This window comes from Xiphophorus hellerii, chromosome 9 (genome assembly GCF_003331165.1).
Source record: "Xiphophorus hellerii strain 12219 chromosome 9, Xiphophorus_hellerii-4.1, whole genome shotgun sequence".
In the NCBI taxonomy this organism is placed as follows: Eukaryota; Metazoa; Chordata; class Actinopteri; order Cyprinodontiformes; family Poeciliidae; genus Xiphophorus; species Xiphophorus hellerii.
In genome coordinates this window covers 16,401,177-16,420,614 of record NC_045680.1, presented here as the reverse complement: position 1 = coordinate 16,420,614, position 19,438 = coordinate 16,401,177, and the positions used below count along the sequence as shown (strand labels likewise).

The following is a 19,438-nucleotide window of genomic DNA, read 5'->3' as shown; positions in this document are numbered from 1 at the left end:
GCTGACCCTTAACAGCCCTCCCTCTTTAAAAGGCAGCTTCTTCTAACTGTATCTTCCTTCCTAAAACTTTCCTTCCTAAAATTATGTCACATGCTAGTTCCAGCACATATTTAGGCAAAAATAAAACTTAAATGTTTTGTGAACATAAAAAAATCACATACAAAGCCAACAATGGATTTATATGTGGTTTTGTATTTAGAAATGCCTTTTAGTATTATTTTATGGATATATCAATTGTAAGTTCTTTGTTGTTTGGGTTTCCAGGTGTCTGTTTCTTTTTCATCCAATGAGTCCATGCCAGGAGACTCAGTGACGCTGCATGTCCATGGTGAGAGGGGTTCATGCGTTTGTGTGGCCACTGTGGATAAGAGTCTTTATTTGTTAAAGCCTGACTTCCAGCTTAGTACCAACAAGGTTTGTCACATTATTATTGTTTTAAAACTCAGTTATTCTGTAGCTTGATGTGTACGCAGGTGTTTTGGAGATCCACCAGAAACCTAACACTCCAAGTTGCTTTCCTGCATATGAATGTGTTTGCACTGTGCAGGTGTTTAAAGAGATGGCTGATTTCGACGTGTCAGACGTTTTTGGTGTTCCCAAAGATGACGGACACATGTGGTGGCCTGGACTGTCCTCAAAGAGACGGAGGCGATCATCTGTGTTCCCATGGCACTGGGACATCACTAAAGATGCACGCTTTGCTTTCACAGTGAGAAAACACAGTTTAAATGCCCACAACATTGTTGCAAAACGAGGTAGAAAATATTTCCTTTAAATGTGTTTATTCTCCAGGAAACAGGGTTGGTGGTGATGACAGATATGGTGAGCTTAAACCATCGGCAGAGCGGAGGGATGTACACTGATGAGGCTGTTCCTGCCTTTCAGCCACACACATCAATTGGAGTGACTGCCATTCACACAAGGCCCACAACCAGGTAGGACAGACTACTGAAGTAGTTTGAAGTGATTAACTGTTGTTGGTTATGTATTAGCATACAACTGATATTTGAGTTTGAGATAGGAAAAACTAAAGCTCAGCACCTTTTACCGAACAAAAAGAGGATTATTCATAAACAAGCAAGAAGTCCATTTTAACTTTGGAGGAGTAACAGACAGCTACAGGTTTGATAGATAAATCCATTTACAGATCCATTACCAGCTTTGTACTTTTCTTTGTACATTTTTTTATGAAAGATTTGTAAGAAAAAAGAAAGTTATACCAAACTCCTGTTTGCAGATTGTCAAAAGCCAAGTAAGGGACATAACAGTTGCATTGAAAATTAACTTTGACTAGAAATCTGTGCGCATAACATCTTATTTCTTTTATACATAGAAGCAATGTTCACTGTATTTGTTTCTGTGAAATGAACAAAAATGTGCTGATGTCAGATGAGACCCAAATTAAGCAAAAACACAAATAATATGGCACAATTGCATACTTGAGAAGAAGACATTGTTGTGCACATAAGTAACTCCTGAGCAAAGAGTTCCATTATTCAATGAAGTAGCCAACTGTAGGAGCAGCAGAGATTCACAGCCTGCCTGATCTGTAAGCGAAATGCTATTTTTTGAGTTGGTTGTTTATACATGAACTTGGTACCAGAATACCTTTGGTCAGAGATTAAGGATTTATTTTTATTCATGTCATTAAATCAGTGACAATATGCTTTGGGTGGTAAGCTGGCAGGGTTGATGCTGGCCAGGCAGTGAAGCGAGGATAATGCTGTGCTTAGAACATCTGACTTTTTCCACGGTTGGAAATTTCTAATTGCTCCTCTCCTAGAGACATTCTCCCAGACTCTTAATTGCCATGTTTCACACCAGAATTGCTGATGCAGCAATACAAAGTTGCCTCTGCAACGTGGTTATTGCTTGTCTTTTTGTTATTCTCCTTATAAGATAGAGCCCCCATGAGCCAAAGGAAGCAATGAAGGACTACAAAACAAGTGAAAATAATTTGCTTTTTAAATGATATTTTCCACTGATGTTTTACAAATCCTTTTGTTGTTGCGTTGTAGGACTGAGAAGCGGAGACGCACATTTTTCCCTGAAACTTGGGTGTGGCACTGCTTCAACATCAGGTAAATAAATCTTTTGACTCTTCATGTCTCTCTGAAGCATTTGTTTTTGTACTCAGCTTTGTCTTATCAAGAGAAAATACATTTGAAAAATGTCACTATGTATACAATGAAATAACTGCACATTATTATTGTTGTTGTTGTTGTTGTTGGTGGTGGTGGTGATCTTGTATTTATATATGGATTTCAATACCTTAAGAACTGTTTTGTGTGAAGCTTTATATCTGTTGCTCCTGTTACACCCGAATTTCTTTTTGTGGGATAATAAACGGTTGTAGAATAGAATAGAATTTCATTCTATTCCTCTTTCTAAAAAAGAAGTACATTGCACAATAGAAAATGTTGTAAAAAGGGTAATAAAAAGTTATAGTCTGAAATTTACAGTTATTGTGGGCATTGATGTAATTATTTTTCAAGTTTCCCAAATGTATTAGATACTGTACATGATAGTTATTTGCTGATGATACAGCATGCGTCTATAATGATTAAAAAAGAATAACAAGAATTAGGTGCTTAAGTTTTGTAAGAAGAGTAAACTCCTCTTTTTTACATACTTCTTGCCATTGTAGCCTAAGAGCTCAAGCTTTGTTTCATCTGAAATTTTTTCGTGAATGCATTTTGCCTCCTTAAGTAGGCAGCACAAATTTCAGACTAAAAGTTGATTTTGGTCAATGTGCTTATTTCTTGGTCAGTATTCTCTTTTATAAAATGTGCTTCATCTTGGACAGGTCCATACTGCCATCCTTCTGAGAGGTTATTTTCATTTACTTTTTGAGAAACTTATGAAGTTGACTACACCCCCGCTCCCATACAACCCATTTTCATGTTATGTAAAATTACAGAAAATCTCTAAAATAAATCATGAAAAAATGTCCAACAGATCTACAAAGGCTTTGAAGAGGACCACATTCCGTTCTGCTTTCCTGTAAACTTCAAAGCTCAGATTTTCCTAAAAAGTATTTTTCAGTGAATTCTTGCCAACTTTAATCAAAGGGAGGAGTGTGATGCAGCTTTTTGAAGTTTAATATGTCATTTGACTTCGCCAAGACCAACATGAAATGCATGCTGCCAGGAATGACCTCAAGCCATTCCATACAGAGGAACAGATTAAGTCAACATCCAAGCGTCCCTCTCCGCCATCCAATTTGGAGTGTTTGCTGTAGTTACATCAGTTGAGATGTTGGTGTTGACACAGGTGTTAGCAGTATAAAAATGTCCAATTAAATCTACCGTTATCAATCAAATGTGGTTTTTCATTGCCTGTGTTAAATGACATCAATAAATGATGTCAAAATGTAATCATTGTCCAACACGTTTCTGAGTTGTGTTTCATTGGGTCACTCACAGCTCTGAAACTGGGGAGACTCTCCTCCAGTTGGATGTCCCAGATTCGATCACCACATGGGTCACAGAAGCTGTTGGACTCTCTGAGGAGAAGGGACTGGGTCTGGCAGAGAGGACAGAGCTTCGGACTTTCAAGCCCTTCTTTGTTGACTTCACGCTGCCTTACAGTTTAATTAGAGGGGAGCAGACCAAAGTCCCTCTTACAGTCTACAACTACCTTCCTACTTGTTCAGAGGTAAAAAAAAAAATTGATTTGTGAGAGGGGGTTGAATAAACATTTTTCCAATGTTGATATTTTACTTTCACACACTGCCTGTGTCATTCAGAAATAATTCCAAATACTCCTGTATGTTTTGTTGTAGCAAGGTGAAAACAAAGAGATGAAAATTTTCTTACTGGAATTCTGACTTAAGAGGTCATCCTTGTTTTTCCAGGTTGAACTTGAAGAATATTCCAAACAGAGCATCATCGGTAAACATGTTCACCGATGATGGCGTGTTCATCGGTAATACCGATGAACACGCCATCATGATTTAACATAGGTCAACATTAACTTTATGTAAATTTAAAAGAAAGAAATCATGCATTTTCTGATACCTTGTACTCCTTGTCAATAATTTCTTCAGCTCACATTTTAAGCTAAAGGAAACAGATGCAATTCAAAATATCTTTGTTATTATGGACAGGCTCTATATGTCAGCTTCAATATGCAGTTTAACAGTGAATTATTATCCATTTGCACATATTGGATCACTATAAAATGTTTTGATTTATACATTTAAAAAAAGGTTTATTGTTCTGTATTCCATGGACCCCAGAAATTTGTTGGTGGACATTCAGAGGTGTTTGTTATTGTAGCACAAATTATCCTACATTTTAAAAAATTATTAGTGACTAATGACTAGTGATGATTTTTTTCGCTAGCCTTGCTTTTCAGTAATTTCAGCAATTTCTGTAATCTGTTTCTCTGAATCTTTAAGTTTGCACCCTTCAAAAGTAGATAAGTATTTGAGAAGAGGTATTTGAAATTCCTGAGGAAGGCAATGTGAAGAGTTGATTTTTAGCTCCAAAATAGTTTGTAGAACTCACTTTGAAGAGCTATCCAAACTTTATTCTGGCCTTAAATGGACCCATCCTGCACTCCATTTACATGACATCATGATTTGTGCAGATGAGGCTGTTAAATGGTCTTTGCGTGTGCTGCCCTGATGTCATGTTTGGTGAATATGCAAACCAGAATCGCCCTTTCTTTGATGTCCACCCCTAAAACATGTGATTCTTATATTTGCTGCTCAGTTATTTATGACTCGTGGCATGGAGATAAAGAACTGTTAAAAGACCCTGTTTGCGGTACCGCGCCCTGTGAAAACTGGATGACGACCACACTTTAATCCTTCATGAAGCCTGAGAGGCATTAAGTCAAGCAGCATGGAAATAAGCTTGATGAAATGTTAATTTAAAAAAAACCCAAAAACTCTTTTCTTTCGGCAGTTTGAGGAAACACGCAATATGAGGGAGATAGAACAAAGATTATGTCATTTTCTGCCGTCATATGAGGTCAAGTGGTTCTTATTTGTCTTTTTCTCTCTTAGGTACATGTAAAAGTATCTATTCCAAAAGGTATCAAGTTTATTGGCCATCCTGGAAAGCATCATCTTACCAGAAAGAAATGCGTTGCTCCTGGAGAGGCTATTCCTACGTCCATTGTGTTGTCATTCACTGAACTGGGATCTGCAAACATCACAGGTATTCCATCACTTTATATATATTTTAAGCTGCAGTTTGTTGATAAAGTCTCATTAAGACTTTATCTTCCCTGCACTAGTTAGGTTCACAGTTCTTGTCCCAGTTTGTCAGAGCAGCAAAACAGTTATTCCTGCTGGAGAACTAATCAGATTTTTGATTATGCAAATCAGACTATATCATTAAGCATAATGATCATTATCAAGCATGATAAACTTTTCGCTAGGACATTGGGTCCGCTCAGTGTGAGTCCTTACAGAAAAGCCAGCCCTTTGGGAATGGAGTGTGGGCCAAGAGGCTGAGCTGTGTGTGATCTGGTCACCCACCCCGGTTACAAGCAGTCCCCTCCTGAGCGCATGTGAAAACAAAGCTGACCAGCAGTAGGGGAGAGTAACCAGAGCTGCACTGTGACACTCAGTGGCATGTTGATGAGTTTTCAGGTCACCAGCGGTCAAGGGGCCCCCCATAGCCCCACTCATAGGTTCCTGGCCTCTTGTGTTTCCTTTTCGCTACACACACACAAAGAGACTCATCTTGGCACAGTGCCAGATTGCCAATGTCCTCCACATGAAGCGAACTGGGTGTCCATCTAGAAACATGTTTGACACCCAGATAATTAGGGATATGGCCCGTTTCATCTACTGTTGTTTTTTTAACCTCTTAAATCCATTGTTATATTATTTTTCCTTGCGGTTCAGATTCAGTTTTTATGTGACATGTATATTTTCAGACAGGGTTTAAGCAGTGTTGAAGCTTTATGGTTTAGCTGATGCTAATAACCTCAGAGAACATTCTCAGCAGCTGTTTAATGGTGCTTATTGATTGTTGGCACTCATCTTTTTTACCACTTTGAAACATCATACCTCAAACTACAGTCTGCATAGATTACTGACAACCACTATTTGTAATTATACAGATAAAAAGACAGTTCCAACTATAATATATTGGAGGGATTCTCAAGGCCTGGGGTCCTACAACTTTTAAATGTGTCCAACACACCTGAATCAAATGGCTGAACCTCTGCTGGTTGGGAAGAAAATGCCAACTGACATAGACTGGCTCATAGACCAAGCAAAAACCTTGGTGGGCATTCTCACCCCTTGTTTAAGGGTTCTTACAAAGAGTGGAATCAATGCTGGCCCCAAAAGCTAAAGCCTCCAGTGCATATGTACAAAGTTCTAACTGCCTTATACTTTAAACAGAGGGGACCAGACCTTCCAAGGAGACCATTATGTCTGATTTAGGAACAACCGACCTCTACCAGCCTGTCCTCTGCCAGCACTCCTACCTCATCACAAAACTGCAGATGATTGTGGCCCTACATGTAACCAGATTTCTGAAAGAGGTTTACAGAAGGATGTTATTTATTTTCAATGGGCAGGATGGAGTGCAGCTTGTTTCCTGTAAAAGATAAGACATTGAGCATTCTAAGAAAAATCTTTGACAGCACCATTCAATCAACTGGACATCAGTGGAGAGATGAAATAAAAGAGATGTTGGCAGTACCAGCAGCACATCCAGCAAAACAATCCTCAAATGACTTTTGCTCAGTAAGAGGGATTCATGTGGTTGAAATAGGCTGATATGCCCCGGTTGGGTTTAAGGAGTTCAAATGAAAAGCAGTTTTTCGGATGTACTGGTGGATCTCTAACTTTTTGCTGGACTATATCAAAAACAGATGCCCGGTTTCAGTTGTTCTTTGAAAACCTTTAGGACTGCTGTGAAATTCTCCATGGATTTAGAGAAACCACATTACCTTAGCATCACTTGCTTCTTAATTTTCTCCTTAGTTTGGGGGCTAGATTATTCATTTTTGTTTATTTGCCTATTCATATTCACTCAGAGTCCAAGTTACTCTGCTAATTTTCTGTAAAAATTGATGGTCAAATTTCCAATCAATTAATTTGTCAGCTTAAGAGCATGTTGGCAAAATAGTTAAAAATAGTTCTTTCTCTGTCTTTTGTGAAAATATTTCTTGCTAGGAAGAATGCAGCAGATATATTTCTAGAGAATGTATAAAATTTGAAATCATGAATGATTCTGGGTTTTTTTTAATCTTTAAAGCTCGAGCTATTGCCTACAGTTCACCAAGTTGCTGTTCAGATGGAATACTGTCAGGCAAGAGTGGTAATTATGCAGATGAAAAGAGGATCCCCATTGGCATCGATTATGTTCGCAGGACTGTCCTTGTTGAGGTAAAAGAGTAGACATTCATTGTCATTTATTAAAAACTGTTTATAGGCCTGTCGCGATAAACGGTAAATCAATTAATCGTACGATAAATTAAAACTATCGACGTCATTTTAATTATCGGCATTATCGTTTCTTCCGGCCTTTTTCTCTTTCTGTTGATGACACCTAATGAAAAAAGGCTCAACTCCGGTGCTCTCCACTGACTCCTCCCTTCCTCATTTTACTTAGTGTAAAGCCCAGCGGACACTACATGATCTTAGAGCTGTCGGCCGATTGTCGGCCCATTTTCAAAACCTGACAGACCACACATTAGCCGACAGAAATCCTAGGTATAACGGTTCGATCGGGTTCCTTCCTGCCGTGTGGTGTCCAACAATGGGCACAAAATAATGGCTACAAGTCCAGTTAACTAATTTTAAAACCAGGTATTAATCAATGCTTTACTACAATCTACCTGCAATGCATGTGGCTAGTGTCAGCGTAAAGTCCTGACTGAATGAAAATCATTATAACCTATTTACGTCACGTTAACGAAGAACAGCTGAAAAGTTACCGGGTTTATCAACTGCGGTAGCAATTTCGCTCCAACTCCTCCCCTTGTCATTTCTATATTCTTTGCATTTTGAATAAACATTAATGTTGTTTCCTCGTATCATCTCCGATGTCCGCTGGGCGTCGGGTTGCGCCGTGTCAGCTGTTTGGGATTCCCCGACGTAATTTCCCCTCAGAAAACACGGAGGAGAATCCGCGCTTTCTGATTGGCTGCCTGTTACATTCAACAGGCAGCGTTAACTCTGTCAGTCGGGGAAAACCACTGATTTAGATCAGAGCGGCAACGATGATCTACCGTAACACACCACACAATCTTAGAAAGGCCAACGTTTTAAGATTGTTGTAAGGGGAAAAATAGGAGCAAAAAATCATGTAGTGTGAACTATTGCATCAGGTAGTCGATGTGCCCATCTTCTCTATTTAAATCTAATTATTACTGAAGGGCAACATAATATACAGACTTCATAATCTTTTGGTTGAATGCAGTATTTATTTCCACTTTGGCTTTATGTTGTTTAGTTTTTTTTTTCAAGTGAGTTTTTTGTTAATGGAGACTGAGAATCCATTTTATTTTTGTTTTTGGTTGTTTTGTTTATTTTGTTTATCAGTTCCAGTGTTTAGTGTTCTGTTGAAAATAAAGTGTATCTAACTTTGGCAGGAAATCGCATGAATTATTACGTCATTTTCAGTGTAAAAAGGTCTTCAAACAATATTATCGTTTATCGCAATAATTTTTGAGACAATTAATTGTTGAGCAAAATTTGCTATCGTGACAGGCCTAACTGTTTATATACTGCTTGAACACATTATAATGGCAAACTGCTTGCTTTTCTTTTTTCTATGCTTTACAATCTGCTTGCAGCCAGAGGGGCTATCAAGAGACTATACCTACAGTGTTTTCTTCTGTCCCAATGGTTAGTGCAAATATGTTTCAATTGTAATTTCTAAAAAATGTTTTCCAAAAACCAAATGTGTTCCCAAAAAGAGTCTTTTTTTTTCTAATAATATTTAATTGAAATATATAAGTATTGAGTATGCAACAATCATGCCCAAAACTTTCCCAACAAAAATGTATTTCATATTATCCCTTTTAGAGAGAATCCACATTTCCACTCCTAATAAATATGAGTATCAGTATGTCAAAAAGCCATCCAAGATGACACAGTTTGAGGTGGCTGTGAAGACCCACAACGACGCCCACATTGCCCTCTCTGCTAGTCCACACGACAGTGCAGAGATGCTTGAGATTGTACTCGGAGGGAGGCAAAATACTCGCTCCTGGATTTCCTTGGGCAAAATGGGTGACCCCCTGGTCAGTGTGTCCACACCAGGGATACTGTCCTGGGATGAGTTCCGCAGTTTTTGGATCAGCTGGCAAGGAGGCTTGGTACAGGTAGGAGAAAAACATATATATATATATATATATATATATACAGTATATGGGTGTGGGGGGTGTGCGTGTGTGTGTATAACAAACTCATCATTTTGTGATGCAGTTATTGTGTACTTCTGCCTTGCACGTCCTTTGGTTCAATCAGGTGATGGATTACACGTGGTGTACGTGTGCCTAACGTACACCACGCCTAACGTACGTAGTGTACGTTAGGCTATTAAATATCTAATTATATTTTGTTGGGATCAACCGCATCTTAGAAAGATGGAGTATATCAGGATATTTCTCAAGCTGATTCATTTTATTACTGATGCCTTTTGATTGACAGGGCGTAGGATTAAATATTTTCCCGAATTATAAAAACATTATCAAGACATGTTTTACTTTCCCCTGTCTGCATTTTCTTCTGTCTAGGTGGGCCATGGTTTGCATCCATCCAATGAATCTATCATCCTGCAGTGGGCAGGCCAGTTTCCAGGACAGGTTTGACTTTTTCATGGTATGATGTACAAAATTTTGGTACTTTATGCTTATAGATTATTTTGAAATATATGCGTATGTTTTTTGTCCATCTAGGTGCAACACATTGGGTTCTCAACTGGGTGGGGCTCTGTAGGAGAGTTTAAAATCTGGAGGAAGGAGGACTCTGATGATGACCACAATGAGGCCTTCACTCTTGGGGTACCACACAACATGGTGCCTGGATCGGAAAGAGCCTCTGCATTTATGATTGGTATGGTAGTTTATGGTTGGAGGCATACACAGTGCCTTTCAGAAGTATTCATACACCTTAAACTTTTCATATTCTCAAAATATTCTGTCAGGATTTCATGTGATAGCAAGAACTTCATTCCACTTGTGATAGATACAAGTCTTGAGGTTAACATCTGGCTTTTTAGTGATATTAAATTAACCTCAAGACTTGCATTATGAAATAAGTGACTTCTGAAGGTAACTGATTGTACAGAATTTTATTTAGAGAATTAAAAGTTTGTAGGGGTTGATGTAAGTTCTTCCAAGAGTTTACATTTTTGTATTTGTAAAGAATTTTAGAGTTGTGCTCTACTTTGTGGTAGTCTGTCATACAAACTCATCACAATAACATGGAAGCTTGTGGTTGTGTCAAAATGTGGTTAAAGTTCAAGAGGTGTAAATACTTTTGTAAGGTACTGAAATTATCTGTGGTCACACCGTAAAACTGCTATTTAATTGACTCTAAAATACACTTACTTTTTCAGTGTAACACACACAAAAAAAATTTATACATACGTCTGTGCACCTGTAACAGGAGACGTAATGGGACCAACTCTGAACAACTTGGATAAACTGCTGAGGCTGCCCTTTGGCTGTGGAGAGCAGAACATGATTCACTTTGCACCCAATGTTTTTGTTCTGAAGTACCTTCAGAAGACCGGGCAGCTGAGTCCTGAGGTTGAAAACGAAGCCACGGACTATCTGCTTCAAGGTAATGAAACTGGAGGCCAAGTTTTTGTCTTACATTCATATGTAATTCTACCTGTGTGGAGTTTTGTGTTGCAGAACCCAGTTACAGGTTCTGGCACAGGGTCACAGCATCAGTGGTCAGGCCAACATAAAGCTCTAAAGCAGCCCACCCTCACAAAAAGAAAACCTCCCCAAACATTCTACAAGCCTACTTCAATAGATAGAGACACTACCATTAAAGTTGAGGCTGTTTCCACTAAACAAAGCAGTTACAAAGAAATCTAAATCTAAATTACTAAGAAAATTATTTAACACACACACAACTGACTACCAATATATACAGATACATTAAACATTAAACAAAGAGCAAAAACAAAAGTTTCAGTCCACTTTGTCCCTCAGTTTCACCCAGTTGTCCACGTCAATAAGATGGATAATTAGGTGAAATCTGGTCTGGCTGCCATAATGTGTGCACTCCATGAAGCTAGCCCTCAGGAAGTTGCCCTCAAAGAAAAATAAATTAGTTTTCAATAAAAGCATAACAATGCAAATTGTCTGTTGTCTATTAGTGACAGAGATGCTTTGCAGCACCCTCGCAACCTGAGTCTAACAGAAGATTCTTACCTTACCCTTGAAAAATAGCATTTCTGCTTTATTTTGCTTTCTTTACACTTTCCAAGTACCTCTTGACTGTTCAAGTTGGCAAGGAACTCAGTAAAACAAGGGAACAACAAGATAATCCACAATTTACCAAGTCTGTTATTTTCTATTATGTAGTTTACCTTCATTCTAATTGGATGATATGCAAGCAAGTTGCAAACACAAGTGTGTCTCAAAAAATATAAATATGTTCAATACATATTCATGTCAGAAATGAAACTGTCAGGTCATCTACATTGTTGGGTCTGGTGTCGCTCATCTTCCTCTTGACAATATCCTGTTGATTTTCTATGGGGTTCAGGTCAGGCCAAGAACAGGAACACCATGGTCACTGAACCAGCTTTCACTACCTTTACTAGTGTGGGTCAGTCCCTAGTCCTGCCGGAAAATGAAATGAGCATCTCCATAAAGCTTGTCAGCAGATGAAAGCAAGAAGTCCTTTAAAAGAATCCTGGTAGACGGCTGTATAGAATGTGAACTTCAGAAAACACATTGGACCAAGGTCAGCAGATGGCATTTCACCCAAACTATCGGAATGTGAAAACTTCACATTGAACTTACAGCAACATGGATTCTGAACTCTTTTTCTAGACGCTGGGACCTTGATTTCCAAATTAAATACAAATTTCACTTTCATCTGCAGCTGCTCTCAATTTATATAATTTCCCTTCCCTTTCAACTCAGCAGCCTACGGACACAGACTGAGAAAACATTTGGAGGTTCAGAAAATATTTTCAAATATTTTGACTTAATTAGCTAATTAGGGTGTGACACCACAAGTTTCCACTATTTAACATTATCACAAATTTTCTCAGACACAAAAGTTTCTATAAGCTATTATTATCAAAATAACAAGACATAAAGGCTTGAGATATTTCACTCTGTGTGTAATGAATCTATATATTTTATGAATTTCACTTTCTGAAATGAGTGACAAAAGTACTCAATGTTTCCATAAATCAACTTATGAACACATATACTGTAAACTTTTACATTTTGGATTGTATATCACAAATTGCATCACTCAGGCTTACTAACATTATTTTTTCTCTCTTTTTACATTTTCTTCCATTAATATCAAAAGTTGTTGTGTGGACAAGACTTTTATTAATACCACACACTGGTCACGCTACTCATGAAAATAATAGTATTCACAAATTCTGCGTGGGAAACTCAGAGAGTTAATCATTCCAGATATTTCTCCTCTTCACAGCAAACCTGTTCTCTGTTGTCATCCAGGTTACCAAAGACAGCTGACCTATAAACGGCAGGATGGCTCGTACAGTGCATTTGGTGAAAGGGATTCCTCAGGCAGTATGTGGTAAGCCAATGCAAGTGTAGTACATGAGTTTTACATGCAGACGCACAAGGCATGTCTAGAAGCAGCAGAGTCGTTCAGAGTTTTCTGGAATAAAGGTATTTGGGAAGAGTGGAGAATTTATAATGCAAAAAAAGAAATAATACAAAAATACCCCTAATTTTAATTTAGCATGCAATTTTACTTATTTACGTAACTGTATGCATACACTATGTGAAATATTTTATTTGCTAAATAAAATATTTAATTTATTTGAATGAAGTACTTTTTATTTTCCATACAGCCAGTTAGCTCTTAAACAGAAATGTATCCCTGCAGTGCGGAGTTCCTCTGCTTGTAATTTAAGGTCTCATTCTTAATGTTCATTCCTCCTGTTGATTTATGAGCTCAGGTGGGTATTGTGATGTTTAATAGAGCTAAGACTGTAAAACAGCAGGTTTTATAAACGACAGGCAATTGAAAACAAACATTATGATTGGGTCCCTGAGGCAGGTAAAATTTATTCTCATCAAAATTTACCTATGCAGTTTTGACCCTGTAAACTCTAAGTGCCATGATTGGAGTCAGTATTATATGTTGTCTGGAGCCTTTACCTTTTTTTATTCCTTGTAAAGTAAAAGTTATGAATGCTATCTAATGACTCATTATGCTTAGTGTAATTGGTGATATTAAACTGTTGTGGTAGGATTTAAATCTTCTTAATGAGAGCATGTGAGGATGTGACAAGCAGTAGTTTGGGGTTTTCTTGCGGTCCTCGGGGCAGCAAATGTGGTTTGTGGGCACTAAATAAATAGTGAACTATGAGTAAACCTGTAAAAGACACTTTATAAATCAATCAGCAACACATTAGCCTCCAAAACAAGCCCGGTTTTTGTTGTTGTTCCAGAGTTCATGAGTGAAGCAGTGCTTTAATTGCCTGCTGTAATGTTGTGTTAATATTTCCCAGCATTTAAAAAACATTTTACAGGGGAAATTGGTGGAATATAGTAATTCAGAATAAATGACAGCAGCTGGCAGTGAATTAGGGTGCAGTATTTACGGTTTTCCATTCCAGGGCAGTTAAAAGTTCACAGAATTAACCTAAAGCTAAATGACTAGCACTAGGAGGACTCTTGCTTAGAAGGAAGAGCTCAGTATTTCTTTAGGTTAGCCAGAAGGATTGACTGTTTTTTTGTTGTTGTTGTTTTTTCATGAATTGTGCCATACTTTAAGACTTAAATCTGCAGCATGCAACTTTAAAAAAAAAAATGTTTTATTATATATTTGTTAAAACTGTTACCATGTTGCATTTTACATAGCAGAATGCAAAACAAATCATCTCTTTAAAGATCAAGCTGCTCCTCCTCCTCCCATATGCAGAAATGCATTGCTCACTGTCAAAAACAAAGGGTCAGCCTTTAATTTCTCCAATTTATGTGTTAATGTTTACTTATTTAGTTATCCCATTGTATTTGGCTAAAAATAAACTGAGACAAGATACTCTCAGTGTCTACATTCTGAAATCACAGAAATGGATTACCTACCTTATGCAAAAGCAGTGTCAACAATTTAGTTTATGTTATCAAATATTGACTCTTGGTCTGGCTAATCTAAATTATAAAGATTCACTCTTATCTACTTGTATTTTGTTCAAAAGCTGAAAATAATAAGATTTTCATGAAATATGATCATTTTTATGGTCATGGGGAAAAAACATTTGTTTTCACATGAATATTTTGATTTTGTGAAGTTTTATTGAAGTAAGATTTTGGTATATAACAAAACTGGCAATGCTGTTTTGCAGTTGGAATCAGATATTTACATTCAACGTATAAAAAGGCTAATATATTTTTCTTACTGTTGACATTAAATCAGACAGAATTCTTCCAGTTTTTTTTTTATTTATTCACATGGAGAAGATGGTATATTTGTTAGGCATAACAAATATGCTTAGCAACGCATACTTACTTCCTCTTATCAATGTCCTCTTCAGAAGCCTAACTTCTCAGCAGCTACTGTAATTTAATGTATGTATACAATTCTTATCTAACATACTTAAGGTACACTGTAAAATATACACATGTTGTAGGTACTACAATACCCTCAATAAATACAGATCTGAGGCATGTATCTTTTTAATTGATATACTTAACCAATTACATGTATCAGTTAAATAGTCAGCCATTGCGCTTAGTAGGAAGGCCTGTTTTGGTACAAAATGTGTGTATTAGTCGTGGAATAATGCAAAAGACCTTGTAAAGACCTAAACTGAAGCTGGTGAGAGGGTGTTATTATCCATACATTGGCTGAAAGTTCACTCAGAGAAAAAGAAGCCACTGTCTTACAAAAGCAACATTAAAACTCAGATTAGAGTTTGCAAAATGCATTCAAGGCACAAATATGTAAATTTTTGGAAGGAACTGAAATATAACTGCTTAATGATCTTTGTTGAATTTGGAGGAAAAAGACAGACGCTTCTAAGCTTGGGAACTCCATCCTAGTTGTGCCGTATTAGATTTGCACCATCATGTTTTGTGGGTATTTTTCTGCATGAAGGACTGCTGCATTTCACAAAGTAGATGAGATCAAGAGAGCATTACCATGTCAAAAAACACACACACATAAAGTTATGTACAATCTAAAAATTGGTTTTCAAGAAACATACTTTTGTCATAAATTATGAAAAGTCTCAAAAACAGTTGCTTTTTTAAAATAAAGCTTTTTTTATTTTTACAAGCTGGTGCTTACAGGCAGTATGTGTTTATCAATAGATTCCTATATAAGGCTAGGTGGCTAAATACCCAGTCTACACACTTTACTACTTTGTCCTCTTATCTTTTTGATTGATAATGTTTTTCCATAAAGTAATCATCCGGAGAGAATCTGGACAGTTTTAAGTCCAAATCATAACATTCCTAGTAAAACCGCAGCCGGATTGGATTTATCATGAAGCCTCTTTTAAATACACTCAGAGTGGAGCTGGAGAGGAGCGATTTTTAAGTGGGAAGTTAGAAAACAGGGAAAGAGGAAGAAAATTACTAGGAGGATTCTCTAGCTTGGGGGTTGAGGATCGGAAGTCAGCTTCCCTTGTGCTTCCTTCCTTTCCAAAAGCACTTCACATTTACGCTCTCCAGAGCTTTTCCTTGAGGGTGAACATTTAAAGCCAGAACTGTGGCATCAGTTTTGTCTCAGGGGAGGAATAATCCAGCTTCCAGTCAGGAAAGATTTTATGTTTTTGGTTTATGAGTGTACGTACCATTCTTTTTTTTCCTACTTATTCCCCTGTTGCTGTTTTCTTGGATTATGATCTCACTTATGGGCCACATTAGGAAAGTAAAGTGTGAATGTTTGTGTTTTCCTTCCTTTCCATCTCATTTTTCTTTCTTTGCTTCGTAAACAACTTACCTCACCTATAGTTACCTAACTCTGGTCAGGGTTGCTGTAATGGAAGACTTGCTGTCACATCAGTTATTGGCCAAAGACAGCACTCACTACCAGGAGGTCTATTGTTTATGTATATTTATGAGCTCAGTCATGAACCCAGGACTGACCTGGCTGAACTCTATCGCTCCACAAAGTCTCCTCTGCTGCAGCCCACTGAAACCGTAGCTCACGAACCTTCATTCGCACTCCTGGGCCGTCCGGATTCACAAACCTTCATCCCTAGGATCTGTGCTTTCATAAGTTGAGGAATGCTTTTGGGGAATGTTTTACTCCCAACCAGAAACATGCTCGATTGGCTTGTGTGCAGTTTCACATTCTCAAGAGCACAGCTGTTGCATCCAGTTGCACTGATCAAACTGCCCATCTGCTCCCCTCCTCATTCCTTTCTTCTTTCCATTTCATCAAATCATCTATACATTCCTGTCCTCTGATGACAAATTGAAAGCGGGTGGCTCTTTGAAAAACACTTTTATATCCAGTTGTTGTCCTGTAAGGGGTGATGTGTATTTACAGATGTTTGTTTGAAAGTACTGTAAATGCTCATTAAGGATCTTAATTTTTCTTCCTCTTACCTTCTCTTTCATCTCCACTGACCTGTCCTCTAGGCTGACAGCGTTTGTTCTGAAGTCCTTTGCTCAGTCTCGGGGATTTATCTTCATTGACCCTGAAGAGCTCCAGGCAGCCAAGTCCTGGCTTATCAAACATCAGCGAGAAGATGGTTCCTTTCCTGCTATGGGACGCATCCTCAATAAAGACCTGCAGGTAGGTCTATGTTTGGATAGATGTAAGTTTAAAGCAGTTTGCCGTTTTTCTACCTGCCAATTTAAATTGAAATCAGTAACACAACAAAGAATATAGAAAGCTGGCTGCTGTTTTGTCATATTTAAGACTTAATTAACTTAATCAGGTAATCCCTGTTTCTTTCCAGTACTCCCCATCTGGGTTTGTTTGCTAGTGTTCCGTCAAATGGTGACTCATATGTAAGGAAATTGGATTCCACCCATGAAAAATGTATCTGTCAATGCCAAACAGCTAATTCTGATGTGTTGTTTATTGGACTGTATAGTTGATGTTTGAAGGTACATGGCAGATTGGGAATTTAACAACTTTTTTATTTTACATGAACTACTTCCTTGCCTGAGTAGTGCATGGAATAATTGCCTGGGACCTCAGCCTAATTCTGGATACCATAGACATCACACATTGCTGTGTGATGATATCCTCACCAACACAACCACACCGGCAGCCACTGGGTGTATTGGTCATTCTGGCATGAACAGCACATTTTCTTTTCCTCCAAGTTTTGTGGATTGTCCCTAATAATCCCCACACTATGGAGGTGAGTGTTGTCATCCTGGAGGACTGAAATTGCCACAATGGCATGGATTTTTCTCAGACTAGAGCAGACGCTATTTGACCTGATTCTCATCACCTCAAGTAACAGAACCTCCAAGCAAGACTCCACTGCAGAAAAAGCTTTTTGGCAGTTTTTAGTGGGTTCAAGTCTGCTACTCAACAAATGCAGTTTCTTTACAAATGTGGCATCGTTTAAAGAGAAATTACATGGCTTTCCAACAGTTATAAATGTTATTGCCAAGAAACATCGTTTCAACAGAAATAATGTTCCTTTTGAAACAATATTGCATCCACCCAACTATCCATCCATCCACCTATCCATCCCCTCATTCATCACTGCTGTAATGTGCCAGTGATGTTAAAGATTGAATATGAATAACATGGTCATGCTATTGGTATGACCATGGTATACCAATAGCATGGTCTTTCAATGACTTTATTAATATACTTTCAATAACTTTATTAATATAACCTTTACAACATCTTTTTGCTACATAATTAAGGAGAGGATTTGCAGTAGGTAATAACTTATGATGTTTTTTTTGTAGGGAGGGATCCATGGCAAGATATCTCTAACTGCTTATGTGGTAGCAGCTCTGTTGGAGACGGGGATAACAACAGAGGTAAGTTCAAAAACATGTTTCTTTTATTTAACAGTCAGTCTTCAGAGGGAGTTTTCTGATGGAAAAATAGAGTTATATTTGACAGTTATAAACAAATCTAAAAACCAACGTTGATTCAAAATTTCCTGATGTGGAATTTGATTTATATTTTTTGTTGAATTTACTAAAGGAGGTTTTTATTATCATAAGAGTAAACACCCAGAGTTATTCCCGACCCACTTAAAGAAGCGAAGGAGGCCCATCCCACCGGGCCGGTTCGTGTATGGACGTATCACTGCATTCCCGAAAGTTGTGAAGATGGATGTGTTGGCAGTCGGCCCACTCAAATTTGTTATGCCCCAGCACTTTTAATGTACCTGCTTCAAAACATTCAGGCTGACATGCAGCGACAGTTTTAGCCTCACAAAACACACCTCTTTAGTACTTTTCTCACTCTTTCATCCACTCTTCAATGGACATGTAACCATCTTGAGTTTTTTTGAAAAACTTCTCTTCAGTAAAATCAGTCCTCAAAAGATAAATATCCAGGATGCAAATTCTTGAAACTCATTTTGTCTTTTCTTACCAGTTTTCTAAATAGTTGAATTTATTTGGAATTTCATCTCTTTGGCCCGTTTCCATCTATCTGTCTCTCCACCTTCTTGCTGCTGTCTATCTCCACAGGGATTCTTCTTAGTATTTGCCCTTTTAGAGTTGATAAAAAATGAAAAGGTATTCTTAACTTCAAAGCCATACCTTGACCTCCTTTCCAGTTTCCATTAATTAAAAGGCAACACTGCCAATTACAGCAAGATGACTCTAGAGGACTATAATCTAATGGATGAAAAGAAAGTAAACTAAACTTTCTAAGGACATAATGAGTGTTTATATAACAACTCCATTTGGGCAGAAGGAACCGTTGAGCCATTGTATGACGGACGGTTGGTTCAAAAGTAAACCGGAGGTTTTTGCATCTAAACTGAGGAGATAGTAGGTTCTTAATGTGCTAGTAAACACAAAATGGAGAATAAATTGTGAACTTCAGATGTGGACAGATTTGTTGGTCTCTCTTTTGTTAATCTAACTTGGAAGATTTCAGACAAATTTAGCATTTTATTTGAGTACATGTATCTAGTTGGTAAAATAAGAAGAAAATAATATGAACTATAACTTATAACAAAAACAAAGGTCATTTATATATATATATATATATATATATATATATATATATATATTAGATTTATTCATTACCCCTTAACTATCTTAAGGACATCGGTGTCCTCATGACTAACTGACTAATACGTAAACGTTTTTGGGGTGACAATTAATGTGT

At 37.6% G+C, this 19,438-nt stretch overlaps 1 protein-coding gene across 1 annotated transcript in view; it reads left to right on the top strand.

Moving 5' to 3' along the window:
- Nucleotides 1–19,438, top strand: part of cpamd8 (C3 and PZP like alpha-2-macroglobulin domain containing 8) — a 43,623-nt gene that overhangs the window by 12,259 nt on the left and 11,926 nt on the right. Inside the window, exons 16-30 of the mRNA XM_032572802.1 lie at nucleotides 265–414; nucleotides 548–709; nucleotides 793–935; nucleotides 2,019–2,081; nucleotides 3,426–3,657; nucleotides 5,015–5,168; nucleotides 7,230–7,360; nucleotides 8,773–8,824; nucleotides 9,005–9,303; nucleotides 9,718–9,786; nucleotides 9,880–10,036; nucleotides 10,592–10,768; nucleotides 12,646–12,727; nucleotides 16,753–16,909; nucleotides 18,052–18,126. Coding sequence (XP_032428693.1) covers nucleotides 265–414; nucleotides 548–709; nucleotides 793–935; nucleotides 2,019–2,081; nucleotides 3,426–3,657; nucleotides 5,015–5,168; nucleotides 7,230–7,360; nucleotides 8,773–8,824; nucleotides 9,005–9,303; nucleotides 9,718–9,786; nucleotides 9,880–10,036; nucleotides 10,592–10,768; nucleotides 12,646–12,727; nucleotides 16,753–16,909; nucleotides 18,052–18,126 — 2,103 coding nt within the window. The remainder of the gene's footprint in view (nucleotides 1–264; nucleotides 415–547; nucleotides 710–792; nucleotides 936–2,018; nucleotides 2,082–3,425; nucleotides 3,658–5,014; nucleotides 5,169–7,229; nucleotides 7,361–8,772; nucleotides 8,825–9,004; nucleotides 9,304–9,717; nucleotides 9,787–9,879; nucleotides 10,037–10,591; nucleotides 10,769–12,645; nucleotides 12,728–16,752; nucleotides 16,910–18,051; nucleotides 18,127–19,438) is intronic.